The sequence below is a fragment of the Myotis daubentonii genome, chromosome 8, assembly GCF_963259705.1.
Source record: "Myotis daubentonii chromosome 8, mMyoDau2.1, whole genome shotgun sequence".
Lineage (NCBI taxonomy): Eukaryota > Metazoa > Chordata > Mammalia > Chiroptera > Vespertilionidae > Myotis > Myotis daubentonii.
Genome location: NC_081847.1, coordinates 5,954,654 through 5,973,913, shown reverse-complemented (window position 1 = coordinate 5,973,913; position 19,260 = coordinate 5,954,654). Strand labels below are relative to the sequence as shown.

General features: G+C 47.4%; 1 protein-coding gene across 2 annotated transcripts; it reads left to right on the top strand.

Moving 5' to 3' along the window:
• Positions 1-482: 482 nt before the first annotated feature.
• On the top strand, positions 483-19,222 carry NELFCD (negative elongation factor complex member C/D). 2 transcript variants are annotated; one of them, XM_059705177.1, is made up of 15 exons: positions 483-611; positions 3,122-3,234; positions 3,484-3,593; positions 4,347-4,456; positions 5,490-5,597; positions 6,087-6,239; positions 6,448-6,578; positions 7,202-7,367; positions 7,654-7,788; positions 8,203-8,342; positions 8,923-9,037; positions 17,945-18,040; positions 18,110-18,250; positions 18,583-18,712; positions 18,799-19,222. In XM_059705177.1, exons 1-15 carry the CDS (start codon positions 552-554, stop codon positions 18,831-18,833), a joined length of 1,743 nt encoding a protein of 580 aa, XP_059561160.1. In that variant the 5' UTR covers positions 483-551; the 3' UTR covers positions 18,834-19,222. The 2 variants fall into 2 exon arrangements, with proteins under 2 accessions (XP_059561160.1, XP_059561161.1); XM_059705178.1 differs by lacking the exon at positions 3,484-3,593 and having other exon boundaries at positions 500-611.
• Positions 19,223-19,260: the final 38 nt, after the last annotated feature.

The window sequence follows — 19,260 nt, the reverse complement described above, 5'->3', positions numbered from 1 at the left end:
ATTAGTTCTTTATACCAATTATACATATATTAATGTAATCCAGGCTGGATTCATTGTCGTAATAGTTATTGTTCTTCCGATTTAAAAGAAATTAAAACATTTTCATGGGCTCTAGACCCAGTGTCTGATAAGTCAGCCCTGCTATGGGGCCAGTTATCCGATGAGAAAGCAGATGATTTCAGGACTAAAAGTCACAGGTTAGAAGTGGAGGGGACGCGAACCCAGGCCAAGCATGACTCTAGTTCAAAACTTCTAACCGGCTGTGCTCCAGGGTCACTCCAGGACGTTCCCTAGGCCCGCACCCCATCCAGCTTCCAGGCCCTCAGCACCTGGATCCGCGAGCCTGGGGCAATTCCCGGTGCCCCGCCCCTTCCACTTGGCCCCGCCCCTCCGCCTGGCCCCGCCCCCGCCTCCGGCTTGGGCTGAGGCGCACGGCCGCGGGAGGCCGGGCCGCGGGGCCGCGCGTGCGCTCTCCCGCCCGTCGTGCGCATGCGCCGTGGCCGCGCGCTCGCTCCCGGGAGAGGGTGGCGGGGGCCGTGCCGGGCGCCATCATGGACGAGGAGTACTTCGTGAGCGCGGCCGAGCGGGGCGACGAGGCGGACGGCGGCCAGGTGAGGGGGCACCGGGCGGCCCGCCCCCGCCGCGTCGGCCCCGCGGTCATCTTGTGGTGCAAGCACAGCGCGCCGCCCTGCCCGTCGCCTCCCACCCCGGCCGGCGGGGCCCGCCCCTTACGTCCCGCCCGCCCGCCAGGGCCACGCACGCGGCGTGTGGGCTCCGCGCCTGCCCTGGCGGCCCGCAGGGCGGGGGCAAGGGCGGCACCAGCCGTGACACGGGGTGACCCCAGGTCCCTGCCGCCATTGCCACTGTATCAAACTGCCGGCCCCCCACGTGGCCCGATGGGCCGACGCAGTGGCGGGTGGAGTTGGGAGCGCCCCGTCCTCAAGTTTGTCACGTGGCACCTTCGAGGCCAGAATCGGGCAGGGCCTTGCCTCGCCTAGCATGGCGGCCCGGGCTGCGCCCCACTGACCGAGCCTCAGCCACGACCCAGTTCCGCCCCCACTGGGCTCGCGCCGATGGGGACGCGAGCTGGCAGTGTCGCTCGCAATGGCGGCCTGTACCTGCGCAGACGAGGAGAAGGGCAGGGAAGGTGAAGGGGTGGCTGAGCTGAGTTCGGGACGATGCTGCTGGGTCCATTTGTGTGACTCCTGACCTGTCCCCTGGGGCCGAGCTTGCTGATGGAGGGAGGCGGGGAGATGTGACGTCCACGCGGGGGGAGCACGAGCGAGGGCAGAGCCTGGCCAGGGGCAGCCGGAGGCTGAGGGCACCCCAGAGCGGATGTGTCTTCGGGGCGCGACGCCTGCTTGGCGGCTCAGGAAGGTGGCCGCCCCGGCCCAGTGGCCGGGTTGGTGGAGCATCGCCCGGTACAGAAGGGTTTCCGGTCGATTCCGGTCAGGCACATACTTAGGTTGAGGGTTTGATCCCGTGTGTACAGGAGGCAACAGATCCGTGTTTCCCTCTAAAATCAGTAAAAAAATATTCTCAGGTGAGGGTTAAAAGTAAAACATTTTTAAAAGATGCCTGTGGCATCAGGTGAGAGGTGGTTGAGAGGCAGGAAGGAGGCCGAGCCCCGAGGGAAATGCTGGTCCTGTGACACCCCCAGGATAGAGAGGGAACATGGCGAGAGGGGCCTCGCAGGACCGACAAGCGGGGGATTGAGGGTGCCTAGGTCTGTGGCCTTGGGGTAACAGGCAGATGGGGAGCCTTGTACTGAAATAGGGGCTGGAGGGGAAAGGTGAGGTCAGTTTTGGATCAAGTGAGTTTGGAGTTCTGGTGGGGCATCTGAATGGACATGAGAATAGACGGATGAATACTTGAGTCTGGAGAGAGAGAGAGAGAGAGAGAGAGAGAGGTATCCATCCATCAATCGATTGATCGAGGCTAAATTCTGGATTCACGGGCAGGGAGGTGGTCTGGTCCGAGAGGAGATGGAGGAGGAGGGAGGGGGGTCCAGGGTAGAGGCCCAAGACTCATACAGGAGGAGGAGCCTCGGGGAGTCCCGCGACCCTCACAGCCTGGTTCAGGGCTCCCGGGCAGGCATGGTCTCAGCGGGGACCCCCGGTCCGCCCAGGGGTGGCCAACTTCTCTGTAACGGCCACGGGGCTTTAGGCTGTGCAGGTCTCTACAGCCACTCAGCTCTGCTCTTCTAAGGGGAAAGCAGCCATAGGTACCATGTTGTTAAAAAACGGGGTTGGCTGTTGTTCCAATACAGTTTTATTCACAAAAACAAGAGGAGGACTGGATTGGGCCGCGGGCCACGATTGCTGAGTCTGGCCCAGCTCTGGCCCCACGGAGAGTCAGTGACATGGAGGTTGGTCTCCGACTAGTTTGTGAACTTGGGTGGAGAGACACGCCTTGTCTTCCATGCTCCTAGGTCCCCTGGGGTCAGCCAGTGCTCCCCGCGCTCAGCAAGTGTTCAGGAGCCCCTGCTTGTTCGTTAGGACAACAGAGGGAAAGCTGGGCAGACCTCGGGGTCACTGGTCCACGGTTGTCACATCATCCTGCTGCCTTGTCCTTAGACTTGGGAACGTGCTTAAGTGGTTTCCAGGTAGAAGGGGACTAGAACCCGGCCAGGGCTGCTTATACGATGCAAGTTTATGGTCTTTACTAACAGCAGGTGGGCGGTGTGTGCCTGCAGGAATCACTATTGCCTTACCTTGGCCAGAAAGCGTGAAATGGCACATACAGAATAATAGTAAAAACAGGAATAGCTAATGTCTGCTGAACTCTTACTAAATGGCAGGCACTGGATTTGGCTCTTCCAAAAATTAGCTGTGCAGTCCTCCCAACAGCCAGGTGGGAGCAGGTGCTTTGATGCCCTTTGTTTGTTTAACAGGGAAGGTGCCCAGAGACGTGGTGGCTTGTGTGACCGCGTGCATAGGGTAGAGGCCAAGACAGACCCCCTTGGTGTGACTCTGGACGCCATTTTCTTGGCCAGCCCGCTCCCGGAGAGTCGCACGGAAGTCCCATGTAGTAATGTGCCGTGTGTGGGATAATCTGAAGGGGGCAGTGAGAGACTTGTGGGGTTCCCGGCGCGTGTGCTAATGGAGGAGTGGCCCCGCAGGAGGAGGAGTACGCGGAGGGGGAAGATGACGCTGAGGTCCAGCAGGAGTGCCTCCACAAGTTTTCCACGCGGGACTACATCATGGAGCCCTCCATCTTCAACACGCTCAAGAGGTACGGGCGTGACAAGGGTTATTGGTTGGGGACGAGGGCGGCGATAATTTAGGGGAGGTTTTGTAGTGGACCCAGAAGGTGACCTGTAAAAGTAAGAATGCTGTGATAGTGGACAGGAAGGCTTCTAGGGGTCCCCTCCACACTGTAACAACCTTAATAACCTGTCCCTCCTTACCTGCCTCCCTACTGTCATCCACCCCCTTGCCTGTCTACCGTCATTTTAGTGTAAGAGTTTGTTACTTTTTCTAGGTACTTTCAGGCAGGAGGGTCTCCAGAGAACGTGATCCAGCTCTTGTCAGAGAACTACACTGCTGTGGCCCAGACTGTCAACCTGCTGGCCGAGTGGCTCATTCAGACAGGTGCTCTGTGGGTGGCCCCTGTCCTGGCTGCTCATCACCTTCTCCCCCTTTTTAGAAGACCTTTGGGTCATTATAATGCGGATAAATAGGAAAAGCTTCTCTGTCTTCCTGGTTTTTAAGACTCAGTAAGACGGAACTGAACTTTCCTACCCTTATCTTTCGTTCGGGAACTGAGGTTTACAGATAGCCCGCTACTGTGATTCTCATTGGACTGTTATACGGTGTATGTTCAGTGTGCCATTTCAGAGGTCCATGAGAGCAAACAGCAGATGGTGGACAGTGTAGGGCCGAGTATGATTGTGGCTTTCAGCGAATGTGATCAGAGTAGAGCCTCCTGTCAGTCACGAAAGTGGCTGCGACGACACAGTAAGACTTCCTGAAAACGAGTCTGTCATCGCTGTCACAGTGGTTAGACAAGTGTCTCTGCTGGCTGGCATCTGCTCCCTCCTCCTGTGCAGGGGTGTGCCTGTCTGTACCCCTGCCTGTCTGGCTTGGTCATTTGTCCTTGTCCTTAGCGAGGATTGAAGACATTGTCCTGTCCGTGTAGAAAAGGGTAGAGCATCCTTGTGTTCTGCTCTGTGCTCCTTTGGGCTCTTAGCACTGAGTAGGGTTGCTAAATAGGAATTTTTAAAAGAGATCCCAGATCCTCAGTTGTCAGAAGCAGGTCTCTGATACTTGACTCACGTATAGACTGGAGCTGTCTACTTTCTTTAAAGCAACACAACGAGTTGAGAGGTTGTCGTTCTCTCTCAGGCGTTGAACCCGTGCAGGTGCAGGAGACCGTGGAGAATCACTTGAAGAATTTATTGATCAAACACTTTGACCCCCGCAAAGCAGACTCTATTTTTACTGAAGAAGGAGAGGTGAGGGGCCTTTTTTCTTTTTCTAATACCAGTTCCCAAGGCCTTTTGCTAATTCCATGTGTACAGTGGAGTGTGGCATGTTATATAAGAAATGTAAGAGTTAGGGACTAAAATCGGGGTGTGAGCCAGAAGTTGCATCGAGTCAGACTTGCCCTTTAAATGCCACACTTGGTCTAGTGGGGAGAGGCACACAGGTACCAGCTCCAGAGAAAGAACAGCAGATTCCCACCTCCCATTCCGTGCTACTCTAGGCGCAGGCTCTGAGGTGGTGTGGTTTGTTCATTTAGGTCCTCCAAAAGGGAGGTGCTAGGGCTGGATTAGTAAGTGGGAGGTTTGGGGGGACACACCTTTGAGGAAGACGGGTAGTGGCTAGAGGAGGCTGAGGAGCTGTGAGGCAGGTCTGACCCCGGAAGACAAGAGGGAGGGCGGGTAGGAGGGGGTCTCAGACGATAGTGCAGTTGTCAGAAACTTTCAGCAGTGTCAGAGTCTGCAAGCCACAATCACCTGTCACTGGAGCCCTCAGAGCCCTGCCACCTCAGTGTCTGGGAGCAGCCTATGGGCAGCTCAACCTTGGCGCGGAAGGCTGGTGGATGCAGAGCACAGCCCTGGCAGCCATGCAGTAGGAGAGCTGAGAGTCACATTCCCATGGCTGCTTCACCAGTGATGGCAAAGCCATCTGCGCTATTTCAGTTGCCTGTCCTCTGTGCCCAGGCGCACAGCTGATTTAGCAGGAAGCAGTTGTGCGTGTGATGTACTCCTGTGCGCGTGCTTCTGTGGGACTCTTGGAAGTCTCCAGGAAGTGCCTCGGCGTGTCCTGTGTGGAGTCGGCTCTCCCAGGAGCCGTGACTGGGTGTTCAACTGTCACTCAGCTGCCCGTGTGGCGTCAGCAGCTCTGGGACTGTGGGGCCACATCCAATGCTCCCAGGGCTCTACTCTGCAGCTGAAAATATCCGTGATTGTTTAGACAGCACAGTCTTCACTGAACTAATGCTGGGCCTCACCTCTCCCTGTCTGTCTGTCTGTCTGTCGGCAGACCCCAGCTTGGCTTGAACAAATGATTGCACATACCACATGGAGAGATCTTTTCTACAAACTGGCTGAAGCCCATCCAGACTGTTTGATGCTTAACTTCACTGTTAAGGTAGGAAGAGGGCCAGAGTCAGAGAAAGACAAAAGCGTTCATGAGCAATTGTTATTTTTAAGGATGGTTAGTGGGTGGGTGATCTTTCTCCTTTGAAAGACTGCATTTGCTTTTTGGGTAAAGGCCTTCATCATTTTACTTTAGTAAGCCTTACATGAGAAAGAAAAGCACAGAATTTGTATGTGTGCTTTTGGGTCAACATATCTGGGGTTTCTAGGATTTGGCAGAAACATAGAGTCTATTGTGTCCCAAGGGGGCCTTTAGGACTGCCTGGTCTGTCTCCTCCATTTTACAAAGAAACCAAGCCAGGTGGTCGGCTTGGGCACAAACCTAGTTAGAGGCGAAGCAGGGTCAGAGTGAAGGTGTGTGACTGAGACCAGTGCTTGCTTGTCCCATCTCACCACGAACACTGATAACAAGCCAACTTGCTGTGAAATGTGTAGCCGCTACTTGCTGACACTCTGTTTGGCTTCTTATTTTTGGTTGTAGCTTATTTCTGACGCAGGGTACCAAGGGGAGATAACCAGTGTATCCACAGCCTGCCAGCAGCTGGAGGTGTTCTCTAGAGTACTCCGTACCTCTCTGGCTACAATTTTGGATGGAGGAGAAGAAAACCTTGAAAAAAATCTTCCTGAGTTTGCCGTAAGTTTTTAATTGATCTCGGAGTGGAAGGAGGCAGTTGGGTCGAGCATTTCCCGTGTGAAATGCCCCTTCCTTTAGGGGACACCCCGGCCAAAAGCTCCTTCCACAATGGCAGCTTCCTTCAGGAGGACAGGGTCATCTGCTCTTTGCTCTGCATTTGTCATTGCTGTATTGTGAAACCTCACACTCTCTCCCTGGAAATTTTCAGAAAATGGTGTGCCATGGGGAGCACACATACCTGTTTGCCCAGGCCATGATGTCCGTGCTGGCTCAGGAGGAGCAGGGCGGCTCTGCCGTGCGCAGGATCGCTCAGGAGGTCCAGCGCTTCGCCCAGGAGAAGTGAGTGGTGTCTGTGATCATCAGGTCCCGCTAGGTGCCCCAGTAGACCCCCCATTGCCCTGCTTCCACAAGCGAAGATTCTAGGCCCTCTTATCCGGTCACACAGGCAGCCTGCCTCTGACCCCCAAGCTGGAGAAGCCAGGGGAACTTCAGGACGTGGGGAGGCCTTGCTTCCTTAAGTGTTGCTTTGATGAATAATTTGTTAAGTACTTGAAGATTGTTCAACTCACTGGAGTTTTGAACCTGTGTTTTCATATATTGGGATTTATCAGCTGTAAATAAGAATAGTCTGGAAGTGGTTAGTCAGTAGTCTTATTGTGGTGTTGTCCATATTGTAGAATAAGATTAGCTCTTTATTTTCTACTGGTGGAGTCTTAACAAGGTATTTAGAAAGTGAGTGGTTCCTTTTAGAAAGTCTGCGAGCTGTGTTGGAACCCTTCCTTCCCAGTAGCTCCAGGTGTTGTCTCCTGGGTTAGTTAGTGAATGTACATTGAAAGCAGGACTAGGAAAAAACAGAGATCCCAGCCGTCAGAGCATTCACTGAGGAAAAGTGAGGCAGGGAGGGGTCATTAATGGTGTATGCTCCCTTACTGACGATGAGCTATCTGATTGTTTTCACCAAGAGGCCATGACGCCAGTCAGATCACACTAGCACTAGGCACGGCTGCCTCCTACCCGAGGGCATGCCAGGCCCTTGGGGCTATGTTGTCCAAAGGAGCCCTGAATCCGGCTGACATCACAGTCCTGTTCAAGATGTTTACGAGCATGGACCCGCCTCCTGTTGAACTGGTAAGTGCCTTTTCATTGTAACAGTAAAGCAGGGCACCCCGTGCCGAGTTGGAAGGGGGACTGCGGAAGTCTGTGTCTCTCTTAATTCTCTCACGCCAGTGAGCACAAACTCCTGTCGAAATGTTTCTGGGCATTGCCTGGTCCTCCCCATCCCACGCCAAGTCCACACACTGACGCAGCTGCTGGGTGTGCGCCACTCACGGCCCACCGCCCACCACATGAGAGCGCGTGGACTCACCTGCCATGTTTCTGCGTCCCTTCCCAACTTGTCATGTGTCCTCCCCAGATCCGGGTGCCAGCCTTCCTGGACCTGTTCATGCAGTCGCTCTTCAAACCCGGCGCCAGGATCAACCAGGACCACAAGCACAAGTACATCCACATCTTGGCGTATGCGGCCAGCGTGGTGGAGACCTGGAAGAAGGTGCTGTTAGGGACACAAGTGACCCCCTCCTCTCGGCGATTGTTTGGGGATTCTGGCTGCAAGAAGTCATGAGCCCGTGTCGTGTCAGAAATGTCTTTTTTAGTGTTTATTCATAAAACAGTCGAAGTGCCAAAAACAGTCTCAAGAAAATGAACACAGCATCTCTACAACTTATTCAAACTATAGTTTGAAGTTTGTTGTGACTAAAGAATGAGATCTTTAAAAAAAAAGAGCGAGACCTTTTTCAGTCTCTCTGTAATGTGTGCCTGGGGAGGGTGACAGTTAAATGTAAATGGACCCCTGACTTCAGAGTAGGGAGGGGCCTTTGCAGGGAGAGGTGGCCCATAGCAGATCACCCCACTGGCTAGGCATGTGCTCCGTGGGATTCACCAACGGGGCTGGGGGTGTTTTCAGAACAAGCGAGTGAGCATCAACAAGGATGAGCTGAAGTCAACGTCGAAGGCGGTCGAAACTGTTCACAATCTGTGTTGTAATGAGAACAAAGGAGCCTCTGAACTGGTGGCCGAGCTGAGCACACTCTACCAGTGCATCAGGTAAGCAGACCCTTGGCGCTCACCTTCATCCCTCAGCGTATTTGCTCAGAAACCCTGCAGAAGCTTCAGAAATGTTTACTCATTTTATTTATTTTTTCTTGTTTGAATGTTTATAGAGAACTTTAAACTGAGTTACAAAAACTGATTTGGAGAAAAGGGTCTATTGACAGTAAAAGTTAGACCCAACAATTATGCCAATTATATCAGTAAAAGTTCATAGAAAAGCTTACAGATGGGTGTTCTCTAGGCACTTGAGTCTTTCCTGTTAGCCTGTGCTATAGGGACAAGGAGGGGGTTTGCTAAATAACACTGAACTTCAACCTGTCCCCCAGCTCCCGCGGGGCTGCATGGATGCTCTCCTGTCAAGCGGGGAGGAAGTAACGGAGCCGAGCGCTGAGCAGGGTTCTTCTCTGCGTGTTGGCAGGGAGCCGGCTCATCTCTCACTAATGGGTATCTCCCTTGCAGAGAGTATCAGAAAGGATTGATGGGATAGATTGAGCTTGTTGTCCTTGTTTTTTAAACCTTTCTGTTAGTTGTTGAAAAAATTTTGAAAGGGAGCATTGTGTCTTGTTACCGGCAGGTTTCCAGTGGTGGCGATGGGTGTGCTGAAGTGGGTGGACTGGACCGTGTCAGAGCCACGGTACTTCCAACTTCAGACTGACCACACCCCGGTGCACCTGGCGCTGCTGGATGAGGTAGGGGCGGGAGAGCCATACACAGCACACAGTGGTGCGTTGACTAAAGGGAAACGATTTGATCATGGGCTAATGCATAGGAACCAGAGTTAGTGCCCTTAGCATCCCATCAGCGTCGAAACAAAACAACATTGAAGAAAACATTGTACCAGGACCTGCGGCACTGTCCGTCCTTGTGCTGTATGTGCCTGTGTTTCTAGCACATCTGTACAGTGAACTCAGGATATTCTTATCAAAGCACGTTATTTCATTTCTATTTCCAGTTGCCCCTCCCTTTGTCAACTGTCAGTTGCATGTACTCATGCTTCTGTTTAGACCTTATTTCTATCATTATTAAAGCAAATAGAAAAAAGTATTTTTCTGCCTTTTGTATGAAAAAAGTTAGCATACCTTGCTGTCTATCATCCACTTATATTAATATATTAACCTAGATATCATTTCTTGCTATCAGTAACTTTTCTGTTGTCCCTAAATATTATATTTGTCTTATTGTTTGTTTATTTTTTCTAATTTCAGAATTTTTAAAAATAATTCTTTATTGTTGAAAGTATTACATATGTCTCCTTCTCCCTCCCCCCACCTGACCCCGTCCAGCCCATCCCCAGACCCAGGACCTCACTGCCCCATTAACTGTGTCCATGAGCCATGCATATATGCATACAAGGTCCTTGGTTGATTACCTCCCACCCACCTACCCTCCCTGCCTTCCCTCTGAGATTCTGCACTCTGTTCCATGCTTCCAAAGCTCTGGATACATTCCGTTCATTAGTTTATTTTGTTATTTAGATTTCACATAGTGCAATCATGTGATACTTGTCTTTCTCTGACTGACTTATTTCACTTAGCATGATACTCTTCAGGTCCCTCCATGCTGTCTCAAAGGGTAAGAGATCCTTCTTTTTTACTGCTGCGTAGTATTCCATGGTGTAAATGTACCACAGCTTGTTTATCCACTCATCTACTGATGGGCACTTGGGCTTTTGCCAGATCTTAGCTATTGCAAATTTTTTTTTTTTTTTTCGGCTTGTGTTTTTTTTTAATTTTTATTTTTATTTTTATTTTTTAATTAAATCTTTATTGTTCAGATTATTACATTTGTTCCTCTTTTTTATTCCCCCCATAACTCCCCTCCTCCCAGTTCCCGCCCCACCCTCCGCCCTCACTCCCCACCCACTGTCCTCATCCATAGGTGCACGATTTTTGTCCAGTCTCTTCCCACATCTCCCACACCCCTTTCCCCCCCAAGAATAGTCAGTCCATTCCCTTTCTATGTCCCTGATTCTATTATAATCAACAGTTCATTCTGTTCATCAGATTATTTATTCACTTGATTCTTAGATTCACTTGTTGATAGATGCATATTTGTTGTTCATAATTTGTATCTTTACCTTTTTCTTCCTCTTCCTCTTCTTAAAGGATACCTTTCAGCATTTCATATAATCCTGGTTTGGTGGTGATGAACTCCTTTAGCTTTTCCTTATCTGTGAAGCTCTTTATCTGACCTTCAATTCTGAATGATAGCTTTGCTGGATAAAGTAATCTTGGTTGTAGGTTCTTGGTATTCATCACTTTGAATATTTCTTGCCACTCCCTTCTGGCCTGCAAAGTTTCTGTTGAGAAATCAGCTGACAGTCGTATGGGTATTCCCTTATAGGTAACTCGGTTTCTTTCTCTTGCTGCTTTTAAGATTCTCTCTTTGTCTTTTGCTCTTGGCATTTTAATTATGATGTGTCTTGGTGTGGTCCTCTTTGGATTCCTTTTGTTTGGGGTTCTCCGCGCTTCTTGGGCCTGTAAGTCCATTTCTTTCACTAGGTGGGGGAAGTTTTCTGTCATTATTTCTTCAAATAGGTTTTCAATATCTTGCCCTCTCTCATCTTCTGGCACCCCTATAATTCTGATGTTGGTACGCTTGAAGCTGTCCCAGAGGCTCCTTACACTATCCTCGCATTTTTGGATTCTTTTTTCATTTTGCTTTTCCGGTTGGATGTTTTTTGCTTCCTCGCATTTCAAATCATTGACTTGATTCTTGCGCTCCTCTGGTCTGCTGTCGGGCGTCTGTATAATATTCGTTATTTCAGTCCGTGTATGCTTAATTTCTAGTTGGTTCCCCAATATAAGATCGAGGGTCTTATTAGTTTTCGTGTAGATCTCATTAAGTTTATCGGCAGCTTCTAAACAGTTCTTGAGAGACCTTAAAAGTGTGGTTCTGAACTCTATTTCTTCCATTGACAATTTTGTCCTGTTTCTTTGTCTCCGCATTTTGTTATGCTTCCTTGGTGCACCCCCTAGTGGTCTTTGTTCGCAGTCTTATAGTTAAATCTTGATTGTTGTAGCTAATTCCAGGGAGGGTTTGACCTCCAGGCCAAGTGGCTATGAGAATCAGCTGTGTCAGCAGTGAGAGAACTTCTGTCCTCTAGGGAGGTGCTAATCTAGCCTTTGCCTGAGGCTATCTGGCAAATGCCTCTGTGCAGGGCTTGGGCAGGGCGGGTCGCACAGGATCAACAGGGTGGGCCGGAGAGAGCAGTTATGGCGGCTCTCAGTCCTGTCCCCAGGGGCTCTGCCTCTCTTGAGTCCCAGCACCCACTGCAAAGCTCGGAGAGAAAGCTGCACTCGCTCTGACCCAAGCCAGACAGTCCCGCTTCTCCCGTTTGAGTCTGGGTCCCTAAAGACTCGCCCGGATCTGGTGCTCAGAGTCTGCGACTCCCTCCCGATTGAAAACAACAACCTCGCCCTCCGCCGCCAGCCCGCTCCGCGCACTCTGCACCTCAGAATTTGACTTCAGCACTGCGCCTCCTCTGAGTGTCCCTGTGCGTTTCTCTTTCCTCCTAGTTGTAGGACTTCCACTCAGCCAGCGTTCCTGTGGTTCTGGGTGATGTCCCTTCCGTTTTTTGGTTTCACTTTTGAAGTAGTTGTTCAAGTAGTTGTTCAAAGCAGCAAACTCCTGCGTTAACCTATGCCGCCATCTTGGTTCTCCCCCTTAGCTATTGCAAATTAATGCTGCTATGAACTAGGGGTGCATACATTCTTTCTGATTTTTATTTCATGTATCTCTAGGTTATATTCCTAGAAGTGGGATCACTGGATCAAATGGCAGATCCATATTTAGTTTTTTGAGGAAACTCCATACTGTTTTCAGTAATGGCTACACCAGTCTGCATTGACACCAGCAGTGTACTAGGGTTCCCTTTTCTCGATATCCTCACCAGCTCTTGTCATTTGTTGACTTGTTGGTGGTAACCATTCTGACTGACAGGTGTGAGGTGATACCTAATTGTCATTTTAATTTGCATCTCTCTGATGATCAGTGATCTTGAGCATTTTTTCATATGTCTCTTAGCCATCTGTATGTCCTCTTTGGAGAAGTGTCTAGTTATATCCTTTGCCCATATTTTAATTGGATTGTTTGTCTTCCTTCTGTTAAGTTGTCTGAGTTCCTTATATATTTTGGATGTTAACCCTTTTTCAGATGTATCATTGCCAGATATGTTCTTCCATTAGGTGGGCTCCCTTTTCATTTTGTTGATGATTTCTTTTGCTGAGCAGAAGCTTTTTATTTTGATGTGGCCCCAATTTTTTATTTTCTCCTTAGTTTCCTTTGCCCTAGGATATGTATCCGTAAACGTATTGCTATGAGAGATGTCTGAGATTTTGCTGCCTATGATTTCTTCCAGGATTTTTATGGTTTCACAACTTACATTTAAGTTTTTTATCCATTTTGAATTTATTCTTGTGTATGGTGTAAGTTGGTGGTCTGGTTTCATTTTTTTGCAGGTATCTGTCCAATTTTCCCAACACCATTTATTGAAGAGACTGTCTTGACTCTATTGTATGCTCTTGCCTCCTTTGTCAAATATTGAGCATAATGGCTTGGGTCAATTTCTAGGGTCTCTATTCTGTTCAGTTGATCTATATGGCGTTCTTTTACCAGTACCAGGCTGTTTTGATTATGGTGGCTTTATAGTATAACTTGAAATCTGGTATTGTGACTCCTCCAACTTTGTTCTTCTTTCTCAAGATTGCTGCAGCTATTCGGGGTCTTTTTTTTAATTTAATTTTTGGAATTAAATTTTTGGAATATTTGTTCTAGAGATGTGAAATATGCTCTTGGTATTTTAATAGGGATTGCATTGAATTTGTAGATTGCCTTGGGTAGTATGGACATTTGAAAGATGTTAATTCTACCTACCCATGAACACGGTCTATTCTTCCACTTGTTTTTATGTTCTTATATGTATTTTTTCAATGTCCTGTAGTTTTCTGAGTACAGTTCTTTTGTCTCCTTGGTTAAGTTTATTCCTAAGTATTTTAAATTTTTTGTTGCAGTGGTAAATGGGATTGCTTCTTTAGTTTCTCTTTTTGGGAATTCATTATTGGTGTATAAAAAGGCATCCAGCCCTGACCGATTTGGCTCAGTGGATAGAGTGTCGGCCTGCGGACTGAAGGGTCCCGGATCCGATTCCAGTCAAGGGCATGTACCTTGGTTGCGGGCACATCCCCAGTAGGGGGTGTGCAGGAGGCAGCTGATCGATGTTTCTCTCTCATCGATGTTTCTAACTCTCTATCCCTTTCCCTTCCTCTCTATAAAAAATCAATAAAATATATATATTTTTTAAAAAGGCATCCATTTTTTAGGGTTAATTTTGTATCCTGCTACACTGCCAAATTCATTTATTAAATCTAGAAGTTTTTGGTTGAGTCTTTAAGGTTTTCTATGTACAATATCATGTCATCTGCGAATAATGAGAGTTTTACTTCTTCCTTTCCAATTTGGATGCCTTTTATTTCTTCTTGTCTGATTGCTGTGGCTAGGACTCCCAGAACTATATTGAATAAGAGTGGTGAAAGTGGACATCCCTGTCTTGATCCTGTTCTTAGGGGAAATGGTTTTAGCTATTGACCATTGAGTATGATGTTGGCTGTAGGTTTGTCATATATGGGCTTTATCATGTTGAGCTATGCTCCCTCTATTCCCACTTTGCTGAGAGTTTTTATAGAAAATGGGTGTGGGATTTTGTCAAATGCTTTTTCTGTGTCTATTGATATGATCATGTGATTTTTGTCTTTCAATTTACTAATGTGATGTATCACATTTATTGATTTGCAAATATTGTACCAGCCTTACATTCCCGGAATAATTCCCACTTGGTCATGGTGCATTATCTTTGTAATATATTGCTGGATCTGATTTGCTAATATTTTGTTGAGGATTTTAGCATTTGTGTTCATCAGGGATATTGGCCTGTAATTATTTTTCTTTGTGGTGTCTTTACCTGGTTTTGGAATTAGGGTGATGCTGGCCTCATAAAAAGAGCTTGGAAGTGCTCCTTCCTCTTGGATGTTGTGAAATAGTGTGAGGAGGATAGGTGATCTTCTTTGAATGTTTGGTAAACTCCCCTGTAAAGCAGTCTGGACCCAGGCTTTTGTTTGCTGGGAGTTTTTTGAATACTGCTTCAAACTTCCTAAGTTTTTATTGGCCTACTCAGGCTTTCTGATTCTTCCTAATTCCGTTTAGGGAGATTGTATTTTTTCTAGGAATTTGTTCATTTCATACACATTGTCCAGCTTGTTGGCATATAGTTGTTCATAGTATTTCCTTGTGATCCTTTGTGTTTCTGTGGTGTCAGTGGTTATTTCTCTGCTTTGGTTTCTGATTTTACTTATTTGGGTCCTCCCTGTTTCTTGATGAGTCTGGCAAAAGGTTCATCAATTCTGTTTATCGTTTCAAAGAACCAGCTCTTGGTTTCATGGATTTTATGTATTGCTTTTTTAGTCTATGCCATTTATTCCTGCTCTAATTTTTATTATTTCCTGCCTTCCGCTTGCTCTGAGCTTCCCTTGTTGTTCTCATTATTTGAGTTGTAGTGTTAAGTAGCTTATTGTTGATTTTTCTTGTTTTTTGAGGTAGGCTTGTAGTTCTATGAACTTCCCTCTCAGGGCTGCTTTTGTTTTTTCCTAGAGATTTTTGGGTTGTTTTGTGTTCATATCATTTGTTTTCAGGAAATTTTTTATTTCTTTCTTGATCTCATTGGTAACCCATTTATTGTTTAATAATATGCTATTTAGTCTCCATGAGTTTGAATGTTTTTGGGTGTTTTTACTGTAGTTGATTTCTAATTTCATTCCATTGTGATCTGAGAAGATGCCTGATATGATTTCAATCTTCTTGAACTTGTAGAGACTCATTTTGTGTTCTAACCTGTGGTCTATCTTTGTGAATGGTCCTTGTGCACTTGAGAAGAATGTACATTCTGCAGCTTTGGGGTGAAATGTTTTAAAAATGTCAATTAAATCCATCTGATCCAGTGTGTCCTTTAGAGTCAGTTTCCTTGTTAACTTTTTGTCTGGAAGACCTACCCAGTGAAGTCAGCAGAGTGCTAAAGTCCTCTACTATGACTGTATTGTTGTCAATCTCTCCCTTAAAGCCCTCTAGAAGTCTTTATATGTACTTATGTGCTCCTATATGGGGTGCATATGTTTTACCAGGGTTACATCCTCTTGTTGGACCAATCTCTTTAGTATTATGCAGTGACCTTTGTTGTCTCTTGTGATGGCCTTCATTTTAAAGTCTATTTTGTCAGATATGAGTATTACGGCACCAGCTTTTTCTTTCTTTTCCATTTTCATGGAAAACGTATTTCCACCCTTCACTCTCATCCTGTGTGTGTCTTTTGTTGTCAGGTGGGTCTCTTGTAGACAGCATATATTTGGATCATGTTTTTATATCCATTCAGCTACCCTACGTGTTTTGATTGGAACATTTAATCCATTTACATTTAAGGTTGTTATTGATAGATACTTATTTATTGCCATTTTAATTCTGTATGCCTAGGTTTCTCTCTCTGTTTCTTATTACAGTAGTCCCTTTAGCATTTCTTGTAATGTTGGCTTGGTGTTGATGTACGCCTTTAGCTTTTTTTTTGTCTGGGAAGGTCTTTATTTTGAATGATAGCCTTGCTGGATATAGTAATCTTGGTTTCAGAGCCTTGTTTTCTATTACCTTGTGTACTTTGTGCTATTCCCTTCTGGCCTGTAGGGTTTCTGATAAGAAATCAGGTGTTAGCCTTATAGAAGAAGCTCCTTTGTAGGGAACAATTTTCTTTTCTCTTGTTGCCTTTAAGATTTTCTCTTTGTGTATAATTTTTGTTATTTTGTGTGTCTGGGCTTGGGTCTGTTTGGGTTCTTCTTGCTTGTGGTTCTCTGTGCCTCCTGGACTTGTGTGACTTTTTCCTTTACCCGGTTGGGGACCTTTCCTGCCATTATTTCTTCAAACACATTTTCTATCCCTTCCTCCCTTTCTGCCACATCTGACATACCTGCTATTCGAATATTGTTATGTTTCCCGTTGTCCCATCGCTCTCTTAATCTATCCTCCTCTTTTTAAATTGTCTTTTCTTTTTGGTTCTCTGATTGAGTCATTTTTTCAACCCTGTCTTCTAATTCACTGATTCGATCCTCAGATTCTCCTAATCTGCTGTGTATTCCTTCCAATGTGTTCTTTGTGTAATGTCATTCTTTATTTCTGTTTTCATAGTTATTATATATTTTTTCATGCTGTTGAGCATCTTTACAATCATTACTCTAACCTCTGTTTCAGATACATTTCTTATCTCTGCTTCATTTATCTCTTCTTCTGGAGAATTCTCTAGTTCTTTCATTTAGGGGTTGTTTCTTTGTCTCCTCATTTTTTCTGCCTGTTTTGGTTTGTGACTACTAGTATGCATTAGATAGATCTGCTGTGCTTCCCAATCTCTAGAGCAGGACAGTGTCAAACCCCATGTCTGACTAATTAGATCAGGCAAAGACTCAAAACCTCCAGACGCTGCCTCTGCTTACAGACTGATAGAATGACCACTATACTTGCCCTCAGGCAGTGGTTCTCAGGTGTGGCGAGAGTTTTTTTTTGTTTTTTTTTTGTACTGGGTGGGGCATTTCCTTCTGCCTGGAAGCTAATTGTTATTCTCAGTCTCTTAATGGGCCTGAGCAACTCTGTTCCATGGGACAAGGTGTTTTCCAATATGGTGGGTCAACTATATTTCCCCCAGGCCAGGTTACCTATATAGCAAATGTCTGTGTGGGAAAGATGTCCTCTGCTGCTTGAGAGAGTGACTCAACACAGGAAACCAGGGTTTCTGCCTTCTGAGCTCTAATGTCAGAGCCCCTGATCCCGGCTTCTGCTCGCACAGCTCCAGTCCACTCTGCCCTCCCTCTGCTGGAGCACAAGGTGGGTGGCTCCACAGGGAATTTTGTGTGTTGGTGCTTTAAGGAGGGTGTTTGCATTTCCAGCCGTCTCTTCCTCGCAGACAGCAACTCTGCTGCTTCTCACAGCCAGATGTTTTGTGGGTACCCTTCTCATTTCTGGTGCTCTCTGATGGGGGGGCCTATCTTGGGAATTAGACCCCAGAGTTTAGTCATAACCCCCACAGCTGAGATACATCTCTGGAACTTTAGTTGCTGTCTGTGTGAGCCCGGCCAGCCCTTCACGCTTTCGCCCCTCCGTCCCTCCTACCAGTCTTTAAGGGGTCTTCACTTTTGGTCCTTGGTTATCAGGGTTCTCTCCAGAAAGTCTTCTGTTGATTATTCAGGAAGTTTTTCTGTATTTTAGTTGTAAATCCAGTTTGGTCCTGGAGCAAGTCCATGCAGCATCCACTTACTCTGCCTCCATTTTTAATCTCAAAAGTGAGTTATTTCTATCCTAAACCAGGGTTTTCCTTTTGAGGTCGGTTCATTGTGTAGATGTCTGTGTTTTTATCAAGTGAAGCCAGCTGACTGGCTGGGCTGAGTGATGGGGACCACAGTTGTTAGGATAAGCTGTTTATTGGCTGTGACAGTGACAGTGGCTCTGTGTGCTGATGATGAGCCTTGGGATCAGCCCTCATGCTCAGCAGGGCTTTCTTGGCCTGTTTGCAGATCAGCACCTGCCACCAGCTCCTGCACCCCCAGGTCCTGCAGCTGCTGGTGAAACTTTTTGAGACGGAGCACTCCCAGCTAGACGTGATGGAACAGGTGAGCGGGGCGGGGCTGCCAGGTGGCCGAGGAGAGGGCCTTCTCTGATTTCTCTGTTCACTCTTGTAGCTTGAGTTGAAGAAGACCCTGTTGGACAGGATGGTACACCTGCTGAGTCGAGGTTATGTACTTCCTGTTGTCGGTTACATCCGCAAGTGTCTGGAGAAACTGGACACCGACATTTCTCTCATTCGCTATTTTGTAACTGAGGTCAGCAACACCATTTGTTTCATGTTCCTTACTGTGTACACTAACAGTGCCCTTTCTGGATTAATTTAAGTGTGTTTTGTACCTAACCCTGAGAACTGTGCTTCCTGGTGACCATGCCGATTATGGTGACATAGATACCAGTTTCCTCCTACATGCTGGGACTGTACTATGTTTACCTGCATTGCCCTCTGGGTCCTAGGGTCACTGGGGAGCAAGACGCTGGGTAGGGAGGGTGGTTTTCTACAGACCAACTGGCATTTCATCAGCTTGTGGTGTGAGGCTGCTCGTGGGCGTGTGTGCAGGAACAGTGACCTGCTGTCCTCTCCTTGCAGGTGCTCGACGTCATAGCTCCGCCATACACCTCTGACTTCGTGCAGCTTTTCCTCCCCATCTTGGAAAACGACAGCATCGCAGGCACCATTAAGACTGAAGGTGAACATGACCCTGTGACAGAGTTTATAGGTAAGCTGGATGGGAGTGTCCCCGTGCTAGTTTACATGTCATGTTTTACCTCTTGGTTCTGACCCGTGTTCCTCCCGTTTGTAAAGCTCACTGCAAGTCCAACTTCATCCTGGTGAACTGACCCAGTACCCTCCGGAGCCGAAGCGAACATTCCAGACCAGGGGAAAACGCCTTCCCGACCAAAGGGGCTCAGTCAGCACCTCGGAAATGCGTTCTTGGGGTGAATGGCCTTTTTAAAAAGGAAGATGTGAGCAAGATAAGTGGAAAATTGCTGTTATGAGTGGTCCCCTCGCCTTGTCAGTTCTGTTCACAGTATTCTCTCCCCCAGTAGGGCCTGTGTTCAGGTTACTTCTCGGGATTGGTGGTGGGAATTCAGAAGCTGAAACATTTAAATCAACTGCTTGCAAAGCTGACTTATGTTTTCTCAGAAGAACCTGATTAGTTATTTCAATTCATTGTTTTAATTTCCCAAGGACAAATAAAAACTTTCCTGTTGGGTTGAAAGGTGTAGACCCTGGTGTTCTGTTCCCATGTGTAAATAAGGCACG

Bases quoted from the DNA above. Each gene is read 5' to 3' on its own strand.
- NELFCD (XM_059705177.1), top strand. From the start codon at position 552: ATGGACGAGGAGTACTTCGTGAGCGCGGCCGAGCGGGGCGACGAGGCG. The intron at 3,594-4,346 runs GTGCTCTGTGGG...GTTCTCTCTCAG, and splicing joins CGAGTGGCTCATTCAGACAG to GCGTTGAACCCGTGCAGGTG. The intron at 5,598-6,086 runs GTAGGAAGAGGG...TTTTGGTTGTAG, and splicing joins TGCTTAACTTCACTGTTAAG to CTTATTTCTGACGCAGGGTA.